This window comes from Cydia amplana, chromosome 26 (genome assembly GCF_948474715.1).
Source record: "Cydia amplana chromosome 26, ilCydAmpl1.1, whole genome shotgun sequence".
Lineage (NCBI taxonomy): Eukaryota > Metazoa > Arthropoda > Insecta > Lepidoptera > Tortricidae > Cydia > Cydia amplana.
The window spans coordinates 3,955,965-3,977,596 of NC_086094.1; the positions used below are offsets into that span (position 1 = coordinate 3,955,965).

The 21,632-nt window shown below is 37.2% G+C and overlaps 2 protein-coding genes across 3 annotated transcripts; one reads left to right on the plus strand and one right to left on the minus strand.

Moving 5' to 3' along the window:
• Nucleotides 1-1,064: 1,064 nt before the first annotated feature.
• LOC134660231 (E3 ubiquitin-protein ligase Rnf220) lies at nt 1,065-12,899 on the plus strand. Of its 2 annotated transcripts, XM_063515973.1 has the most exons (8): nt 1,065-1,707; nt 3,163-3,360; nt 8,222-8,359; nt 9,980-10,051; nt 10,382-10,534; nt 11,024-11,089; nt 11,374-11,448; nt 12,764-12,899. In XM_063515973.1, the coding sequence occupies exons 1-8, from the start codon at nt 1,336-1,338 to the stop codon at nt 12,854-12,856; spliced, it is 1,167 nt and encodes a 388-aa protein (XP_063372043.1). In that variant the 5' UTR covers nt 1,065-1,335; the 3' UTR covers nt 12,857-12,899. The 2 variants fall into 2 exon arrangements, with proteins under 2 accessions (XP_063372043.1, XP_063372044.1); XM_063515974.1 differs by lacking the exon at nt 8,222-8,359 and having other exon boundaries at nt 1,066-1,707; nt 3,163-3,366.
• Nucleotides 12,900-15,054: 2,155 nt separating this feature from the next.
• On the minus strand, nt 15,055-21,626 carry LOC134660330 (dynein axonemal light chain 1). The gene is made up of 6 exons (XM_063516078.1): nt 21,499-21,626; nt 20,736-20,955; nt 20,016-20,127; nt 19,258-19,404; nt 15,582-15,752; nt 15,055-15,134 (listed from the first exon to the last, which is right to left on the minus strand). Exons 2-6 carry the CDS (start codon nt 20,888-20,890, stop codon nt 15,081-15,083), a joined length of 639 nt encoding a protein of 212 aa, XP_063372148.1. The 5' UTR covers nt 20,891-20,955; nt 21,499-21,626; the 3' UTR covers nt 15,055-15,080.
• Between the last annotated feature and the right edge of the window lie 6 nt (nt 21,627-21,632).

The window sequence follows — 21,632 nt, forward strand, 5'->3', positions numbered from 1 at the left end:
GATTCAAATAAAGGACAAAGACTTAACTGGTAAGGTTGTCTGGAAGAGATCGCTTTTTAGCGATAAGACCGCCTGTTGTTTTAGCCTCTTCTTTTCTGTATTCTTTTTATTGTTTTCTGTAATGAGATGTGCAATAAAGAGTATTTGTATTGTATTGTAAACTGCCTCGGACGAGACTCGAACTTGCGAACCGGGATACCAGCCTGCCGCTCTACCAACGAGCTACAGAATTTATATAGGTATTTGTTGTTAATTTGTTATCTTCAGTATTTATATGTACCTTATTTTATGGAATATTGTGTCGAGTCATTGAATATAGTTTTATTAATGATTGTCTTACAAAAGTAATTTCACAAATATTTATCAATAAAGCAACTGAGAAATTTGATTGCATATTTATTTCTGCTGCTGAACAACAAAAGTTAATTCTTTTTGACCAGTTTTTGACTTAAAATAAATAAATTATTTGAACTTAATACCTATGTCTTTTACGATAGTCTATAGCCCCCTTCACACTCATGCGCAAAACCGCTTATTGAGCCCCCTCCGTACTTTTCTGTACTAAATAAATAATAAACTGTAGTGATTATTTGCTCTAGTAAAAAAAACATGAAGTAACGAAACGGTAGCTGACAGCTGTAATTATTTATATTTATGGCCCTGGATGCGAGCTTTATGCCAAAAAGCTGTCAGATGCAGAGGCGTTTTAACGTGAACTTCATGTCACCCATGTGAAACCATTCAAACCATTGTAAAATAAAACGAGATGAGTGTTGATGCCGTAACTAAAACCACAAATTAAATTATGCGTTTATTTTTCACAATATTCATTTATGCAAGTTTTTAAACCTATTTCAAAAAAGCTGATCATTGAAAGAAAAAAAAATACTGGGTCAACCAAATCATGTCAGTAAATAGGAACAACAAAACAATACTCATCCTTTTCTTTTGGGTGCTAGTACTAGTGTTAGACAAAGATAGTATGATTCTCTCTGCTATGTTTTAAATCAAACAGACCTTTGACACACTATAGTGATTGCTATAGTGTCACAATGTCAGTATCACACATGTTTGGATTTAAAGCAAAGTCAAATACGTCTCTTATAATCTCTTCAATGAAAATAGTAAACGAACTATTTATTTATTGTTGTTGATATCTATTACGTACTCAAATTACAATAATTACGCCAAAAATGACTAGAAGAAAAGTGGTCGCAGTTAAATCGAAGTTCTATATAACGAATAAAATAATTTAATTCAATTAATATTCCGCGTAATCTGTGATGCATTTAGATTGAAGTGTACCTATCCGCAATAACAAAACTGTAAACTGAAATGTTACCCGTTTTACTTTTTAATAACATGGAAGGGAGTTCTAATTCGCTTAATAACAACGGTAATAACGCTTTCGGACAATTATACGACGATAATGTGATTTTAAACTCGGTTAGGAGTCGTAAAAAGGTGTCTGAGACGGCTAGTTGCCCGGTTTGCAGCTGTACTATTAGGCAAGGTGAACTGGAGACCCATTTGAACTTAGAATTGGACCGGTTGTATAAGCTTTCAAATTGTGGTAATAAGAGGAAACTGAGTGTGAATAGTTCAAGTAATAGTAGCTTTAACCCTTTACCTGGATCGAGTACGGACGAAGTGCCGGACGACCAGGAAGTGGACGTGTCCGGATGCCCGGGAAGCGACGTTTATCAGGTAACTTTGAATTCTTGAAGCTAATATAGGTTCTTTATATTACTTTGTAAATTTTGGGAAAGTAGTTCATATTCTAGCTACTTACAATTTGCTTGCTGGGCTCATTATAATCCTTTGGAACTTCCGTCTGCGATCTAGTGAAAATCTGACTTTAGCCATTCCGCCGAAAAAGTCGCGTGCGTACTGTAAGTCTTTCACGGCCTACTCAGTTAAGCTGTGGAACGATCTACCAGTGGACGTAAGGAAATCGCAATCTGTTGCCTCACTCAAGGAGAAGTTGAAAAAGTTGTGGTTATTAGACTCCTGATGTAGTTAGAACTGAATACTTTGTATATATATATTTATATATTATTTATATATAGATTATATGTTTATGTAGTTAGTAAACAGCGGTATGTTTATGTATACGTATATGTATATGTGTATATAGGTTATATATGTATAAGTTTGTTTATAGTTTATGCGTATTTATGAGTAGGTAGTACTGGTTTTCTCTTTATTTATTGCTCTCGTCTTCCTTTATGTGTATCCAAAATTCTTATATTGCTAGTTGTCCATATTAAATTGTCTTTCACCTGTTAGTGTTTGATCCTTTCGCATTTTCTCAAAGGTTAGCTGGAAGAGATCCCTTTTAGGGATAAGTTCGCCTTTGTACATAACATTCTTATTTTTGTTTTGTTTTTGTCCGTTTTATGTAAACCTGTTTATGTGCAATAAAGTGACATACATACATACATACTTCCAGTAGTTCCAAAAGATTATAGTGAAGACCTGATAAAATGACATTAATAATAATATATGTATATTGGAGTATTTGGAGTAAATCACTATAACTCAAACTTTGAGAATAAAAACATTTGTTGATAAGTAAATTTGACAACTTTTTCTTAAATTGTTGTATTGGCAAAGATTTAATGATATATTTTAGTACAGTACAATTTATTGTAATTTTTGCTTGCTAAACTAAATAAGCTTTGTGTTTTAGCTTGGTGTTTGTGCGTTCTGTAAATATCATATAAGGTATAATAGAGCTCCATCCAGGTCCAGACTTTTTAAGAACAAGTTAAAAAAATTGTGTGTTATATTGTGTTAGTACACTGTTCCCAAACACTTCTGGGTCCATTATCAAATCATCTCTATGAACTAAACATAATATAGGATATTTAAATTTGCAACATCTTGTGACATGAAGGTTATTGTTTCATCAAAAGTATTGTTGTGTTCTCACGAGTTCCAGAAATTATTGTATAGATTTTTTTTTGGAACCTTTTGTTATTCAATCAATTTTTTTTTTGTTTTTTTTTTTACATAGCCTTTTTGTCGTGGCACCCAAATGCTGTCTCAATCAATATTAATAATGAATTATTTATACAGGGCCTCACAAGGTTTTCTATCATGAATTCATTAGATTCATAAGTTTTCTCAAGTACTTTAACAAACTTTTAAACATTCCAGCGAGTCCACTCTAACCGCCTCCGGCGCCTTCGCGCTAGACGGCGGGGCTCCCCTCCTCCAGCCACAGGCGAGTGTCCCGTCTGCAACGTCAACATGCCCACCACAAAACTGCAGAGGCACGCCCTCCGCTGTTTGAAGAGGACAGGGGCAGCTATAGATGAAGATGTGCCAGATTCCAGCTCTGATGAAAGCATTGATGTTGAGGTGATTATTCAATTTTTATGGTGTAAATTTGCAAATCACTCAGGGGACTGTTATGTGATTTTTGTCATTGCTCAGCCATGTGTAAAGTCTATTTTTTTATTCGGTAGACTGAAATGACAGTTAATAGTATGAAATGACATTTCATTTTTATACTATTAACTGTCATTTCAGTCTACCGAATAAAAAAATAGACTTTACGTTATCTTCGTTATTTTCGTGCGAGGCTATATCTATAGTATACAGTGAACGCATATAAACCATGGAAGTATTCTGTCCGCTCAATTATGACCCAACGTAAAGTATTCGATTGTAGGCGGTGCTTACAGAGTGTTCGATTGGCAACTTCAGTGCGGCCGAGATGACAGTCAGTGAGGGATGGCTAAATTGGTTTATAAAAACTACGTTTTTTTGTAATTAAAAATGTCTTCATGTGTCGTGAAGTGGTGCAGAAGTTGTTTTAGTTCATATCAAGGACAGTGGAATCACTTTTCACTTGTAGTAAACAGATAACTTCAGTAAAATTTGGAATAAACATGACGACATTTTTTCAATACTACCGTGCTAAGCTAAAACGTAACAACTGCATACGACTTTCATAACAACATACGACTTTTTAAATTGCGAGGATAATAGGGATGGTTTTATGCCAAATGAAGTAGACTATTTTATTAACTTATGATTGGTTTAGGTATTTTCTATATACAGTAGAATCCGCTTATAATGACATTGAAGGGAAGTAACAAACATGTCATACTAAGCGGATGTCATATAAAGCATAGTTGATAAACTTTTTATTTTATTTTTTCCAAATTAATCTCAAACAATTTTGTGAGAGATGAGTTTTATTAACCTTATACCAATTATCAACTTTCACCGAAAGTAAAAACTAAAACAATTTAAACGCCACAGACGTCCTCGCAGGGAAAGATGTGGGGCCGGCCACGAAAACCAGCGAATTTGTCAGTATAACCGGACATAATTCCATAAAAATAGTATTTATAGGTCGAAGTTATCTTATCCGACTTTGTCACAAAGAATTTCATATGAAAACCAAACTTCGCACAGTAATTGCGTCATAGTAAGCGGTTGGTCAGTATAAGCGGAGTCATAATAAACGGATTCCACTGTAATTATAAATGTAGTAATAAATTCCTTCTTACAGATTTGTATTTTCCTTTTTTATTTCATGAGATGGAGCTATAAAAAAACTACCTAGTTATTTCAAATTAATAATCAAATTTGGTATTGTCATTTTACATTACTTTCCATTCAAATTCCCACAATATGCTATTCGCAGAGAACTATGGAAAAAAGCTGTCCAATTAGAGAGACATGAAATTGAGTGGATGCCTGGCAAGATATATAATGTTCTATTCATGAGATAACCCGTGAGATAATCATATCCGGTCTCCTATATGTAGATACATTTTTTTCTATCACGCTTTCACTGAATTAATTTAACAAATACACACATTATCTCAAAATGTTGATCATTTTAATCCACCCTCTACTGTCACATATATGTATGTTCTCTCTCAAGCCATTTCCGTCAGTAGAAAAGAGCGGCGAATTTAGAAAATGTAAGCGCGCGAACGGTTATGGTCCCATACAAAATTGTAATTATGCGCCTTTTTCTACTGACAAACTTGCTTGACCGGCTATATACATATAAAATATTTCCATTGGAACTGAAAGTGGGGATTTATTGTGACTCCGCCTGTTCAAATGTTTTTGACCCGATTCGTGTACCTACCCATGTAAATTTTGCAGGCTGTATAGCCTGTCCGATTTCTAAGATCAAGTTCGCCATACATTTACTATGGCGTACTTGATCTTAGAAAAACGGACAGACTATACCAGTACGGCTACCATCAGTTTGGCACTGACAAACGCCGTCGAGAACGTAATTTACTTTCTATACATCTCGCTCGTACTCGCATATTAGTGCAAACGAGATGTATAGAAAGTAAATTACGTTCTCGATAGCGTAAATGTCAGTTTTGACACTGTCAGTGACTCATGGTACGGGCTCTGAACGTGACTTGGCACTGCCATACAGATTGATAATAAAATATACAAAATACTTATTATAGCGGAATACATTTATACAACAATGAATATTTAATTATGTTGAGTCTGTCATTTAATTTCATAACAACATTTTAACTAAAGTCCGTCAACCAAATCTTGTCAGTAGTAAAAGGCGGCAAATTTGAAAAATCGCGGGTTAGCAACACTGTGTTCAAATAATTCCAAAACGCGTGTCATCTGTGTTTTATCTGTGGAATGTGAATCGTGAATGACAGCCGTCACCTTATTTGTTTTCATTTGGTTTTCATTCTGAATCGTTTCTGTTTCAAGAGATATTTTCTGCTGTCACCATTAAATACCAATACGTTAAATAAGAATAAGCAAAGCTAAGGGGCCTACAATGTACAATCATGCTCGTTGATGGTAAACATTACTAAAAATTGAGGTTATGACAAGTATTGGAAGAACTCTTTCGAACTTTGAAGATTATGTTCAGTTTTTTTGTTTTAGGGTTAAAAGGCATAAATAAAATTAAAACGTATGCCTAAATCTATCCAACAAGACCATAAATTGTGTCCTGGAAACCGTCCATAGGCCCACATGTTTAGTATTTTCAGCAATCAGTTGTGACTATTTACAAAGGTAAACCTTTTAAACAGTATTAAGAGCCTTGATTATATCGCCGTTCTTTCGCAATATCTACCTAATCCATACATGTTTGTTGCAGGATTAAATCTTGCCCAATATAAGGCGTTCGTAGTAGGTAGTATCTTTTCAGACAATACTTACCTATGGCGGTTTATGTACGTGTACAACGCAACCAAGTCGAAAAGTGACCCTTATCTTATTTACCTTTAAATTAAATAAACACTCAAATATCAGTTGTTTTATTTTTAATATGTATATTGTACAATATATACCAATCAAAAAAATTACACAGGTATGTCATATTCATCCAGAACAGTACACTAATTTACATTAACAAGTGGCATATTATATTGTAAATAACAAATATATGCACTATCTAATTATCTGCATTTTGATATGATTTTATTTTAGTAAACTTTGAAGACATAGATAGGGAACAAACAGAATATAAGCACTACGATAGGGAGTTGTTTTTGATATCTTCAAATTTGTTCATCATTTTGATTAACATTGTTTTAACATCGCTTTTAAATTGTCCGTCCATGTTTCAATTTTTTTCTTTATAGAAAAAAATTGAAACATGTGACCGCGAGTGACAATTTGAATTGACGTACGCAGGGCGCGCTCAGCGGAAAAAAAAAACTGTTGGTTCGATGTACATAGCTGCTTTTCTTAGCGCAATACTGCTCTTTGAGTGTTGCCCTACTTTAGTTTGCTTTACATTGCTACTGACAAGATTTGGTTGACGGACTATAAGTAGTTATCTTTTAATCTGCATTAAATTATTATACGTGAATTATTTGACTGGTTCTTCAATGTATGGCATAAACCTATCCCTGTCCAAGTCATATTCTAATCAAATATGAACCGCGAATTCTCAGCGGCCAGTACGTACAGCAAGAAGGTTATTAGCGGATTAATGTCGCTGATTGGTAGTTATTGACATTATATGCATTTCATCTACACTTAGCTGTGTACGTTAGTGTAATAGAGACAGGCTCTGTAAACGTATCGTCTTATTTAAATGTAGGCGTAATTGTGTATGTGTGCTAATTTGGCCCGAGAATTTGAACGGTAATGTTCCCAAAGGCGGTTTCCAGTTATATGCTTTCACTGATAGTATATGTTTCTCATCAGTGATTCCATTTTCATGTGTTTGGAAGCTTCTTTTTCTTCTAAAGCCCCGTCTCCATATCGCGCGGCAAACTATCGAACATTGGCTCGCTCGGCAGCCGCGCTCAATGGATACCGGGTTGGCTGGCTCGTGGGCCAACTCGCTGCCTCGCGAGCCGTCCGGTATTCATTGAGCGCGGCTGCCGCGCGAGCCAATGTTCGATAGTTTGCCGCGCGATATGGAGACGGGGCTTTACGTTAGCAGTGGGTGAAAGAATGTATACTGCAGGTGTTTGACTGCAGTGTATTGAACCACGGAGCACTGTCGAGAATGCTTATTGTTACCGCTGCAACGGAATCCTTAAATGACGGGTTTGGTTTAGATCAAATAAGATCGTTTATTAGCTGCTTGTATAGTCTGCCTTACTGATGTGCCTAAGGAAACTTTCCAAAATTGCGAAACGTTTCGGAAATTTAACGTAGGAAAATTTCTTACATTTTTGTATGAGAATTGAAACTTTCCAAATTTCCTGGAAAGTTCCCATATTTCCTAGTGAAAGTTTCATGAAATTTACGAGAATTTATAGAATTTTATCGAAACTTTCCGCAACTTGCACATCTGTAGTCTGCCGGGGTCCCGTTGTTTCCCATAAAGTTTCAAGTCATAATGTATCGTTTGTCATATTATCATTAGTCATAAAACTGAAACCGTTAACATTTCAGGATTTTCGTTAGGTTATCGTATAGATAGGTTAGGTTAGGTCAGATTAGTTTTATGGCAATCCTGAAAAGTGACGCGTTTCTGAACAAAGTCAATTATGACTAACGAAAATTCGGGCAAACAATACATTATGGCTTAAAACTATTTGGGAAACAATAGAGACCCGTATACTTGGTCAACCAGATCTTGACAGTAGAAAAAGGCGGCAAATTTGAAAAATGTAGGCGCGAAGGGATATCGTCCCATAGAAAATTTTAATTTCGTGCCTTTTTTTACTGACAAGATTTGGTTGACCAGCTATAGTCTGCCTACTTTTTGCTGAAGTGTGTAACGTGTTTGTAGAACGACTCGCCTGATGGGGGCGGGTTCGGCGCGGAGTACCAGTGGTGCGGGGAGTGGCGCGTGCGCGCGGCCGCGCTGCAGCGTGCCGACGCGCGCGCCGCCCAGTGCGTGCGCCGCGAGGACCACGACCACGCCTTGGTGAGACTTTATGCCCTGCCTGTGAAGCCGCGGTCCCGGGTTCGAATCGCGGCAAGGGCATTTATTTGTGTGATGAGCACAGATATTTGTTCCCGAGTCATGGTTGTTTTCTATGTATTTGTATATTACATATGTCGTTGTCTGAGTACCCGCAACACGAGCTTTCTTGAGCTCACCGTGGGACTTAGTCAATAAGTGTAAAAATGTCCTATAATATTTATTTATTTATACACCGAGTATGCGCGCCGTGCCACGGTTACATAGTTTGGACATAGAGAAAAAAATACATAGATTACTCACTCCATACCAGGGATGTTGCGGATGCAGATTTTTTGACATCCGCGGATGCGGATATTTAAAGGCTCACATCCGCGAATGCGGATGTCAAGATTAGGTACTTAGAAAACGTCAAATATTACATTTTTAGTATCATTTTAAAAAAAAAATATACGCGTCGACTTGAGAACCTCCTCCGTTTTTTTCGTCGGTTAAAAAAACGAAACGTTTAGTATTTGAGCAAGAATATAGGTGCGTTATATTTTAATAAACAGTAACTTGGCCGACTTTTCTGGATCTAGACGATTTCGTTATAGGTAATGACGAAATTACCTAGCACTTACGCCGCCGCTAAGACGTTCCTGTACCGATTTGTTTGACATCCGCATCCGCATAAGCTCCGCATCGATTTTATGCGGATGCGGATGCAGATGCGGATGTTGAAAATAATGCGGAAGTTCCGCGGTTGCGGATGCGGATGCGGATGTTCGCAACATCCCTGCTCCATACATCACTTTTGATATCAAAAAGACTATTATTTAAGTGTCGTCATCTAGCATCGAGTAGCGGAATTATCAGTACTGCTACTTGACAATAGATATAGCACCGACCGGAAACTCTTATGTTGTTGAGCATAAGACTTTCCGGTCTTATATATGTATACCAAAAGTAATGTATGCAGTGAGCACTCTTGTCTTACTATACTTCTCTATGGTTTGAGCCACCCCACACTAGCGTCTCCCGAGCGTCGGCGTCTAGTCAACTCTGTGGCTGCTGCTCGACGCAATTACTTAACGACGCCATTTTCCATAGCGCTGACTAGCCGACGCTCAAAGACGCTACTGTGGGGTGGGCCTTTGGCGGATTGGAGCGTATGATAACGCGCGATTGCATACTACAAACAAATGTGCGGCTTGTGGTGACTGTCATATAAACGGTTATAATCGCAAGTGAAGTGCGGACTAGACTCTAGCAAGCAAAATAAATAAATATTATAGGACATTCTTACACAGATTGACTAAGTCCCACAGTAAGCTCTAGAAGGCTTGTGTTGTGGGTACTCAGACAACGATATATATAATATACAAATACATAAATACATAGAAAACATCCGACTCAGGAACAAATCTCTGTGTTAATCACACAAATAAATGCCCTTACCGGGGGTCGAACCCAGGACCGCGGCTTAACAGGCAGGGTCACTACCCACTAGGCCAGACCAGTCGTCAAAAACGGATGTAATAAAACTTTAAATTCAAATTTGATATTGATCGGAGCTATTGGTGGGAGCCGCGAATTTCTATTGTGAACTTTTATTTAAACTTTAAATATGTTATTTTTCAGGTTGTAGATGATGATGAGGACACGGAGCTGTACGGACCACCTCAGTACTCGCCTTCGAGAATAGCTCTTGATGTAAGTCTTTAAGTGTCATTTTTTATTATTCATCTAATGAGTCAATCTAACTAGGCATTAACTTAGCAACAACAAAGTGTAAGAGCTCCACTTTATATTATATTTTCATCTTGAGACTAGCAAGTATCCGCACCGTAGGCTCAACGCCAAAGACCGATTAATCGGTCACAGACCACAGAGCAACATAGACCTACATGCATAAAATAAATAAATTTCAGTTTTGACACTTCGGTGACGTGGCGTCAGCGTGACAGCTTTTGTGTTTGACACGGCGTCGAAAAGGTTAATATCCAATGGTGCTAAACTAAACTACTAAACTTGATATTGCAGGCAGAGATCACACCACCAGAACCACCGTCCGAGGACCATCCAAGCTCAGAGAACGGGGTCACAGAGAGAGTGGTCTCTGATGTGCACATTAGTTTCACCGACCCAGAGCCGGTGCGGGACAAACCGAATGGGCTGGTCGAAGCCAGTGCAGAGGTAATCATTGCAACCCTTTGATTGCTGCAGCTATGGGGTTGGCAATTGTCAAAGGATTGCATAGATGGCGCCATCATAGCTGCCCCTTTCTCTATGAGATTTGGCTTAAAGGGCTGGCATCCAGGGCATAAAAAAACAAAAATTTTACACAATTCTAGGGATTGACACGGCAAGCTATAATGGCGTTATCTGCTAAATACGTCGACCGGCCAACCCCATTTTATAATAATAAAACACTGGAGTGTTTTACCACAGACAACATATATACTATACTTACTTTATGGTTTTACACAGCAAACTATGGATAGTGAACCTTATTGGAATACATTAAGGTCGACACTGGCACAGCTAGTAGAAAAAGGCGGCAAATTTTCAAATGTACGCGCAAAGAGTTGACTTTGCCGCGCCTTTTTCTACTGACACCAACTTGTCCTTACACTTGTGTTTCAGTATTGAATGGTTGGTATTCAAGTTTTTTTTTGTTCACAGACTAGAATACAAGCATTGAAAGCCAGGATAAGAGAATTGGAAAGAAAGCAGAACAGCGCTTCAGAAGTAAGTAACCCTAAAAGTACTGAGTCAAGTGTCCCTTGCCCTGAGCCACAGACATTCGTACGAAGATTAGTCTATGACCTATGCTATCAAAATCGCTGCATAGTTATCTTGGTCAAACTCAATTTTTTTCACAATATGCACGAATATAAATTTCATCAGTTTCATCACATATGTTGACAGTCACTATCTTATTTCGGTCTGTCCATTGTACAGTGTTTTAATACTCCTTCCAAAAGAGGAAATTTGTTTTTTTTGCTTGTTTGATTGTGTGTGTGTGGTTGCAGGCCAAGTGTCTGATCTGCCTGGGGCCCTACACGTCGCCCGCCGTCTCCATACAGTGCTGGCACGTCTACTGTGAGGTAAGCCTGACTTCACCACTTATAAGCAGAGGTATAGTTTGGTCACAGACAAGACATCCTCTAGACTGAGCATAGTAACGCTATCCCCTCTGCCACTTACACGGTAGTTTTACTCCATCTTCGAGTCAATCCCGTGCCGTGATTGGTCCGTGTCTTTGAACGGACCAATCACTGGCACGGGATTCGCTCACCTCGTCCCCCGCACCCCAGTATTTTTGGCAGCATCGGTTTCATGAAATAATTGCTCTAAACTCAGTCTAGAGGATTCCTAGTCTATGAGTTTGGTAAACAGTGGCATATTTGCAGTCTTTGCCGCCCTAGGCCCCAGGCCCTGTAGCCGCCCCTTTCTCGGCACCCATCATATTGACTACATTTTGAGTTATTTCTTGTTTCAAGCGAATTTTTTGTCACAATTTGCCGCCCCTAATATCTTGCCGCCCTAGGCCCGGGCCTACTGGGCCTTAGCTTAGGGCAAATCCTCCACTGTTGGTAAACCAATTTGGCAGTAGAAAAAGGCGGCAAATATGAAAAACTATACTGTCCTGCAATAATATGTTACACAACGAAGGCCGCAAAAATATGTGACACGCTCTTATGGCTCTACAAATAAGAGTCTTATTTGTAGAGCCATAAGAGCGTGTCACATATTTTTGCGGCCTTCGAAGAGTAACATATTATTGCAGATGACTGTACCTACCTCTGCTGTGTCGCCTAAATTATTTTCAGTCTCTTAAGGTTATAATAATTATTGTATGTATGTTAGTTTGTAAGATATGTATCCGGGCCTTTGTTGCCTGATAATATATATATATATATATATATATTTAATACCTACTTCATAGCCTCCTAAGGCCCAGCCGCCGTACAAACGAAACATCCAAAATTTGCCACTGAATTTTGAACATAAACTGTAGGAAATAGAGTTGATTTTGCGTTGTTTGAAAATTGGACGAAACAAAGCAAAAGCAACTCTGTTCCAATTGAACATGGTTTAAATTACATCGAACTGAATTGGCAAGGTGCGAAGTCGGTGGAGGGGGAAGTGGCGCTGATCGTCACAAACACAGGTAATCTTATGGAATGTCTGACATTAGTACTAGCGGCAGCCGCTTGAACTAATTTTACTCCATAAGATTTAACATAGAAAGTCCGACATAATGAGGTCGTGCCACCAGTCGTGCACCTAGCGAATAGGTACTATAGATAGGACCTTGGGCCTTAGGAGGATAAAGCTTTGGGCTTTCAACATTGCATATATCAATATCATCTATACACATTATAACTAATCTTAGTAATCTTGTATTGATTTTTCCAGGTATGCTGGCTAGAGTCACTCAAAGCTAAGAAAATATGCCCTCAATGCAACGCCATCACAACCGCACAACACTTAAGAAGAATCTACATGTGAACATTTTGTTTGGACACGATCATGTGCGTTTTTTTTTTGTGCACAATATAATTTTTTTTTTCATCCATACGCAAAAGAGTTACGAAGCAATCTTAGGGGCAACTATTATTATTTGGCTTATGAAGTGGCTAAAGACCTAATAACTATAGAATCATTAGAATCTATACAATGATAATCATTTAATATGAACAGTGATAGCACGGTTTTAAGGCATTTTTAGGGTTCCGTACGCAAAGGGTAAAAACGGGACCCTATTACTAAGACTCCGCTGTCCGTCCGTCCGTCTGTCACCAGGCTGTATCTCACGAACCGTGATAGCTAGACAGTTGAAATTTTCACAGATGATGTATCTCTGTTGCCGCTATAACAACAAATACTAAAAACAGAATAAAATAAAGATTTAAGTGGGGCTCCCATACAACAAACGTGATTTTTGACCGAAGTTAAGCAACGTCGGGCGGGGTCAGTACTTGGATGGGTGACCATTTTTTTGTTGTTTTGCTCTATTTTTTGTTGATGGTGCGGAACCCTCCGTGCGCGAGTCCGACTCGGACTTGGCCGGTTTTTTTTTAGTGTTAACATATTGAGTGTTTTTATCCCATATACAAAAATTACATTTCGATCGGCCAACGATCCTGTTTTTTTGTGCAAAATTGGGACAATCGACCTGTAATTTTAGTATCTGGGACATTTAATCTGGCAAGCAAACTGTTTCAGTAGAAAAAGGCGGAAAATTTCAAAAATTATGCGCTCCCAGAAGACGTATCGGCCCAAAGTGTCATTGAGTTCAAGAACAAATTAGATAAGCACAACGCAAACTCTACTCAACACGGAAAACTCTGTTGATGACTCTGGATACAGGCATTATCAGTTATTTCAACTGCCTGCCTGCTTTATAAATAAATAAATAATTCGACCCAATACTAATTGTGAATTTAGCGCCTTTTTCTAGAGCTGGCTTGCCAGATTATAAAACAACGTTTAGATAATTTTGCTGTTCCAACATATGATTTTGTCCAATATCTACTGTACAGTGTGTTGGTTTTGCTCAAAATCCATTTTAAAATTGAGTTTTCGTCAAGTCTGATTATTATTTATTGCCGCTCGATTACAAACGTAATAATGTAGGTTAATTATGGAAAAATATTGTTTTTGATTAGGATCCATTTAAGAAAAAGGGACGTATAGAACTAATCAAAACGGGGCATTATCGATGAAAAGGGACCTTATTGTCGATGGCGCTTACGCCACACAGCTTCTCGCGCCGCGGTATTTATATCGAAGCATCGTTAATAATGGCATAAGCGCCATCGACAATAAGGTCCCTTTTCATAGATAACGTCACAAATGAATACAAGCCTAAACTACAAGACATACAATTTTAACTTATACCAAACCATGTCATAAAGGAAATCCAATTTATTTGTATTGAGAATTATTTAATTAATTTTATGTTTTTTTTCCTAATAAATAAGGTCTATTGAATTATATGTATAATGAAAGCCTTCTGTGAAGATAATATGTACAATAAGTAAGATAAGCTAAAGTTGTAAATAAAAATATTTTTCTTAGTACCATGTTTTATTTAAAATATTATAATTTGTATAAACTATAGAAATGTTTTAAGACAATCGTTATTGAAGAAAATTAATCTGTTTAAAAACCCAAAACATTCCAGAATACCCTAATATTATACATTCAATGTTGATGCAGAACTAAGTCAGAATGATAATCGTAACTTGAATCAAAACGTGTTGAGAAAGCGGTTAAACTTGCTAAACTAAAACGATAATGTTATCGTTTTATCGCTCTTCATTGAGTGTCAAAGACCGTCAACATGTGCACAACAGCTGTACTGCAATTACTTATGTTTTTTCAACGCCAAAGAGCCCTGCCCAGCGTCGAGTGCTTCTATTATTGCTAAAAATCATTGTGTGAATAAATAAGATTCATTTCATTCGGTGTCTTGTAGCAGGCGTGGCTCACTCCGCGATTTCGTCGCTTTGCTACAGGTAGCTAAAAGTACATCCGTTCCAAAATGGTTCCACACCAATTTTGGGGAAAGCCATAAGCCGCGCGTGGCGCTGTCGCCACCTAGCGGCCATATCTGTGCTGATCGTAACACGCGTTTTGTTAGAGAGTGAGTCTTCTGTACTATTATTATTCTGTGCTTGTAGTAACAATGCTGTCATAATTTTATTTATGATCAAGGACTATGAGGCGGTTAATCGTTCGTTTCTGCGCTAACTAGCGTTTCTACGGCATCCCCTCCGTCAGGCTGAAAATAAAATAAACAAGTATTAATATGTCATTACTAGAGCTATTTTTGAATATCCAAAAAGATCTTTCCTTTTCCTGAATACTTGAAAATAATCCGCGGGAACAACAAAACACCCGCCATTTTTTATTGTTAGAAATTATCTATGGTACAGTTATGACGTATCCGCTTCCGCTATACAATTTAGGCTACGTTTTCATTAACCTTTTGCTTGCCCGTTGTTTTGAAAAATTAACTATAGTCTGTAAAGACATTTCCGTCCGTAGAAAAAAGCGTAAAAAAAAAAAAGATCAGTCGCACTACTTTCTACTGATATTTGTTTGCTAAACTACACAGCCGGCAACGAGACTTCCGAGCAAATATTATTACTTTCAGTGCCAAGCGCCCTAACGGATCCACGTTCCAGCGCACGAAAGGAAAATGACTGTTGAATACTGTGTGATTTACCTGCATATCAGCAACTGTCAAAGGCGGGTCGTCTTCTCTGAGAACGGTTTCTCCGTCTAGCTTTTTCAAGTTGGGCAGCCTTCTGGCGGCCTCGGCACGCCACGTCTCGAGTTCGCACCCGTCGTACAAAGGATTACCAACGAAAAGCAAGTCTTCTAGTAGAGGAAGTTCCTAATTTAAAAAAATAATATCAGTAGAATAGTAATATAGGATTCTAAATGGCTCAACAATCACGGAGCGTGATGGTACATGGATGGTACCTACTACATAACCACAGACTTGTAATCAAAGAGTAAAGTAAGTATATAGGTAAAGAGAGCCCTCTTGAAGCATTTTATGGAAACTCATTTGAAAGAGCCATCTCTGATTCTCCGCCGATACTAAGTATGTTTGTGTGCGTGCACAACTACATATGCATCCATACGTGTACTTTCGTTCCACATAATATTAGGTATACTCGGGCGGTTTACAAGTCCATTTTTTGTTTGGTTTCTTGTAACAAAAACCTTTAATTATTTACAAGAAATCAAACAACAAATGTACTTGTAAACCGCCCAAGTAGACCTAACATTATGTGGAAAAGGTTAATGTTATCAATAATGGAATAAAGAAAAAAACAGAATATTAAATTCAATATGTTTATTGCATACATGTTTTACATCACATTATCGCTAGGAAAGTACAATTTTAGGTAAACAATAGAAAAGAAAGCGAGTGTGGTGAAAAAGCATTCACACACAAGAAAATACATGATTAAGAAAATATGATTAATTTACTACGCACAATACAAGCACATAGTCTAGGCATTGTAGCAGATTTATCGATAGTGGCGTGCCTTATCAAAAGTAGGTACTTATTAGATACCTACCACGAAATAAATTTACTCTAAAATAGCGTCCATATTGCACAAAATAACACAGAACTCAACGCACTTTCTGGAGGTTTTCACAACAGGGCATGGCAGGGCAGGGCAGGCATGTGTTTTCATTCGGGCTATAATCTAATTTCCTCCAGCACCATAACCAAACCATAACGAAGAAAATGGCTCAACCATCACTAAAATATTTTTAATTTACGCTCTTCCAGTGACAGCTAAAAAATTGCATGTCTTGGCCATATACCTAGTATTATATACTTAGATGAGCTATACGCGTGCGCCCGTGAGGGACAGAACATACGTGATGCGACCAAATTAAAAACACTTTTTGACGTTCCTGACAACCTACCAAACATAACCTACGTAATTTGGTCGGGTTATTTCAAAAGCGCTTTCTCTGCTACTCCATACTAAAAGTTCTATAAGTGCATCTCGTTCGGTCAACTGGCTCCTCGCCAATTTCATCTATATAATTATGATTGTACCTCTATGGTCTTGGCGGTTATGCAAGTGTTGCCAGCATAATTAAATCACATTTTAACAAAACTCTTATTTTTTCGCAAAATTAATTGAAAATTATAATAATTAAAAATATTAATTCGTACTTATTTTAATTTTAATATTAATGCCACCAAAATTATATGAATTTTATAGTGACATCTGGTGACGTAGTTTGTGTAATCGGAAGTCAACTTTACGCAATAGTATGTTGTCGGGAGCAAAATATAGAAATCGCCTGCATCTTTACTGACGTTAACTACATTCCTAGTGTCCCCCCCCTGCTTGTAATTGTCGCTCGCGCTTGACAGACAGCTGAAGTGTGCGAAAGGGAAGCCCTCGCGTATATGAACATTGCATGAGTGCGAAAGAGTCAGACTACAAATGAGAAAACGTGACCATTTTGGAGTTTGACAACGGCCGCGGACGGCCAAGAGCGTATCACCGTAATTTACAATTTGAAAAATATACACAAATTCGGAAGAAAACTATTTGATTAAGTAATACAATGAAGATAGTGTCTTGTAGTGTACCGGATTTCAGTGTCACGGGGCCAAATAAACCTAGCAAATACTCATTTCAGAGGAATTATTATATTCCGAGCGAAATTTTCTTGACGATATTTTGTCAAATTAACAGCATAAAATGTGTAAGAAGCCGGTTTATACAGTTAATTATAAGTTTTTCTTCCTTTGTGTGCTAATATTTTATCATATTACTCAATAATTTAAGATATTTTGTGTAAAAACATAAACTGTTACTTTACGCTAGGGCTTGACAAAATGTTCAGATGACAGTATTGATAACTTGTCGGTATATTAATAGCTATGTAATAATTTCTTCACAAGACATCATTAAGATATTAACCTTTATAACCGACTTCAAATAATAACGATTGTTATACCTTTTTGAAGGTGCACATGTTTAGCAGTAAATTTAAACTTCACTTTCCAACACAGAGAAAGAGTTAGACTAAGATAAGTCTGTAACGATTTTGATAGCACACGGAGTTCAAGTGTTATTTATACGTCATAATGTCGTAAATTTTAACGTTTGAAAAAAAACCGGCCTAGTGCGAGTCGGACTCGCGTTTCAAGGGTTCCGTACATTAAGTCCGACTCACGCTTGACCACATTTCTGATAGGTTTTCCTGTCATCTATAGGTAAAGAACTATTTTGTGTATTTTTTTCAAAATTTTAGACCCAGTAGTTTCGAAGATAAGGGGGGGGATGGTCATTATTTGCCTATTTTCTTGAATAACTGCGAAACTATTAATCCTAAAATTATAAAAAATATATATTTGAGATTCTTACAATGAGCTCTTTCATCTGATATGTAACACTAACACGATATAGTTTGAAAAAACTTTATTTTTTAATTTTCTCATTTACCTCCCAAAAATGGCCTCCATATTTAAAATTCATTTGTTTACGTTACACGTCCATCTTTGGGTCATAAACTTATGACATATGTGTGCAAATTTCAACTTAATTGGTCCAGTAGTTTCGGAGAAAATAGGCTGTGATAGACGGACGGACAGACAGATAGACAGACGCACGAGTGATCCTATTAGGGTTCCGTTTTTTCCTTTTGAGGTACGGGACCCTAAAAACGGTAATTTACAAACAAACAAACAAAACAAACTTATAACTAGGTAAATATAAAAATTAAGGGTAGGTATATAATTATATGCTATTAGGCCATAGGTACCCGGCTAAATGTACCTAGTACGCTGCTGGCGTTTCCTCTTTGCACCGCTAGCGAAATACGCTGGATAATACGTTTAAAATAACACATTTTAAAAAGTTATCGATAAAACAACCAAACACCGACAGATTATTAATATGTTGTAACATGACATCACTATTTTTGAACTCACATAGACAATTTACGCACACACTTGCATTTCATTTTTGGTCGCACTTTTGAAGATTGACAGTTGTTCTTGTCTATTCTAATTCTATGTACATAACATAATGTATTGCGAACATCCTACAAAACATGTACAAAACGCAATTGTATGATGGTGTTATCCGTGTGAGGGGATTTGTATAGCTACAAATTATACGCAGAGATTGGCTAAGCATTTAAATACAAACTATGTATACCTACGTGTAACTTAGGACATCATCAATAGAAAGCACATATTTTTAACAGGATACAGTCAAGCTCAGAATATTCTGACATCTGAATTCTGAATATTCTGATATACCTACATAAATAATTGATAATGTATATGTACTTATATGAGAATGTGCACTATGCCCAATACGTGGGTTACGTATCAGATTTAGATTTACCTGCAGTTTGTTAAATTCGCTCCAGTCTTTCACCAAATTGTTACTCATGTACAGAACCCTCAGGTTTCTCAATACATTGATTCCTTTTAATTTCTCTATTAAGTTGTAAGACACCCAAAGTTCTTCTAGTGTGTCCCCTATACACTCCTGAAAAACGTATTTATAATGCGAGATGTGTTTTGAAAGTACTTGTTTGTCTGAATCCACATTGGCACAGAAAGTACTGCATTTCCGCAAATGTGTTATACTTGGTCAAGCAGATCTTGTCAGTAGAAAAAGGCGCAAATATGAAAAATGTAGGTGCGAAGGGATATCGTCCCATAGAAAATTTGAATTTCGTGCCTTTTTTTACTGACAAGATTTGCTTAACCAGCTATAAAAAGTAAGGGGTGTTGTCCACATGGTTGGCAGTTAGAGCACCACGGTATTTTATTATTCAATTTCACATTCGTTCGTGTTCCACTCTCGACTCGAGTGTCTCATGTGTTTGTTTTTTTTTAAATTATTAGTTTATTACCTATACTGGGTCAACCAAATCTTGTCAGTAAAAAAAGGCGCAAAATTCAAATTTTCTATGGGACGATATCCCTTTTCGCCTACATTTTTCAAATTTGCCGCCTTTTTCTACTGTCAAGATCGGGTTGACCAAGTATACCTACTTCCCACAATTGTATATTCTACGTTTTGAAAGACTGGCTCTGACATATATTATACCTAAGAATAGGTATATTTTTCTTATTTGTAGGATATTTACTTACCATACCGGCAAATGATTTTATATAATTTCTTCCTAAAGAAAGGACACGAAGCTTTTTCAAACTATTCAACCCAGAAGCTTTCTCAAGCATATTCGTTGAGAGGCTCAACTTTCTGAAAGATATATTTTTTGAGTATTTAACTTATTTAATTCACAAAATATGGTCTGATATACCAATTTGTTAGTAGAAAGGTATAAAATTTATATACTCTGGCAAAGTGTCTTGGTTAGTAGAAAAACGCTGCAAATTTAATAAATATAGGCGCGAAGGGTTAATTTCCCATAAAAAAACAACGGGTTGCACTCCGGGAGTGCTGGCAGAAGTGAAAACTCAATAACTATTGCAAAATGTCTGCAGCACTATGTATAATTGAGGTTAACGCCATCTAGCGTTATTTAGTCGCATTACTTGAAACCCCTAAGCACATCACTGTTAGTTCTCGAGTTACTAGATGGCATTTCAATCAATAAAGAAAAACTCAATGACATTGAAGCTCGGAACATTGAAGTAGGTAACAGTTTTTCGATCAGGTCACGTGTCCGTCTTACGTCTTACGGTCACGTGACACCTCTCGCGAACATTTTTTCCTTTTTTCCCCATCACAAAAAGTGCACAGCGCCACTAATTAAAGAAGTTTTCACTTCAAAAATGAATTTCGCGCCTTTTTCTACTGACAAGTTTCCCTGTTTAAGGTCACATTGTGTTAATAAAAGAACTTACTCGCAATTGGTTAGGCAAGACAGAGTGTTATCCATTTTTTCTATCGGTGGCCATTGGAAAATCAAACTAACTTCAGTGGCGGTGGCGGCTTGTTGACCTGTCTTGTCCTCCCACCGTTTGATTGCCTCTTTTATAGTGGTCGCTTTAGCAGCCATTTCCAGATCAAGAAATAAATTAACGAGCAAAAATATCAAAGTCTTTCAACCTCCTTAGTTACGACCTACATTGATAAAACAACGAAGAAGTTTCCCTCCTCCTTCGTCCTTGAAGGTACCATATGTACCAGTATATCTGTCCTTTTCGACTATGTTTTGTCTCGTTTTATCGCTAAGTCACATAAAGAATGACCAACATTCTAACTATACTTGGTCAACCAGATCGTGTCAGTAGAAAAAGGCGGCGCGAAGGGATATCGTCCCATAGAATTTTTGAATTTCGCGCCTTTTTCTACTGACAAGATTTGGTTGACCATCTATACTGGGTCAACCAAATCTTGTCAGTAAATAGGAAAAAGAAAACTATACTCATCCTTTTCTTTTGGGTGCTAGTACTAGTGTAAGACAAAGATAGTATGATTCGCTCTGTCTATGTTTGAAATCAAACAGACCTTTGACACACTTTATATTATAAGATTGCAGTTAATCATAAAATAAATAAACATTTTTTTATTATTTCAATTTTAATATTTTTAGGCATCTTTCATAAAATAGGAAGTGTTTGTGAGTGAAGATAAAAATAGTTCAAGCTGACAGTGGAAACCCACGCTATCTGACGTAACTGCGTCACCCAGCCACGAAATGGCGTCTCTTCTCATTTATTGAGCCACGCCATATTTGTGAATTAAAAGCTTTTCTGGGATATTTCGTGCAAATACTGCGTATTTTCATAGAAAAATAG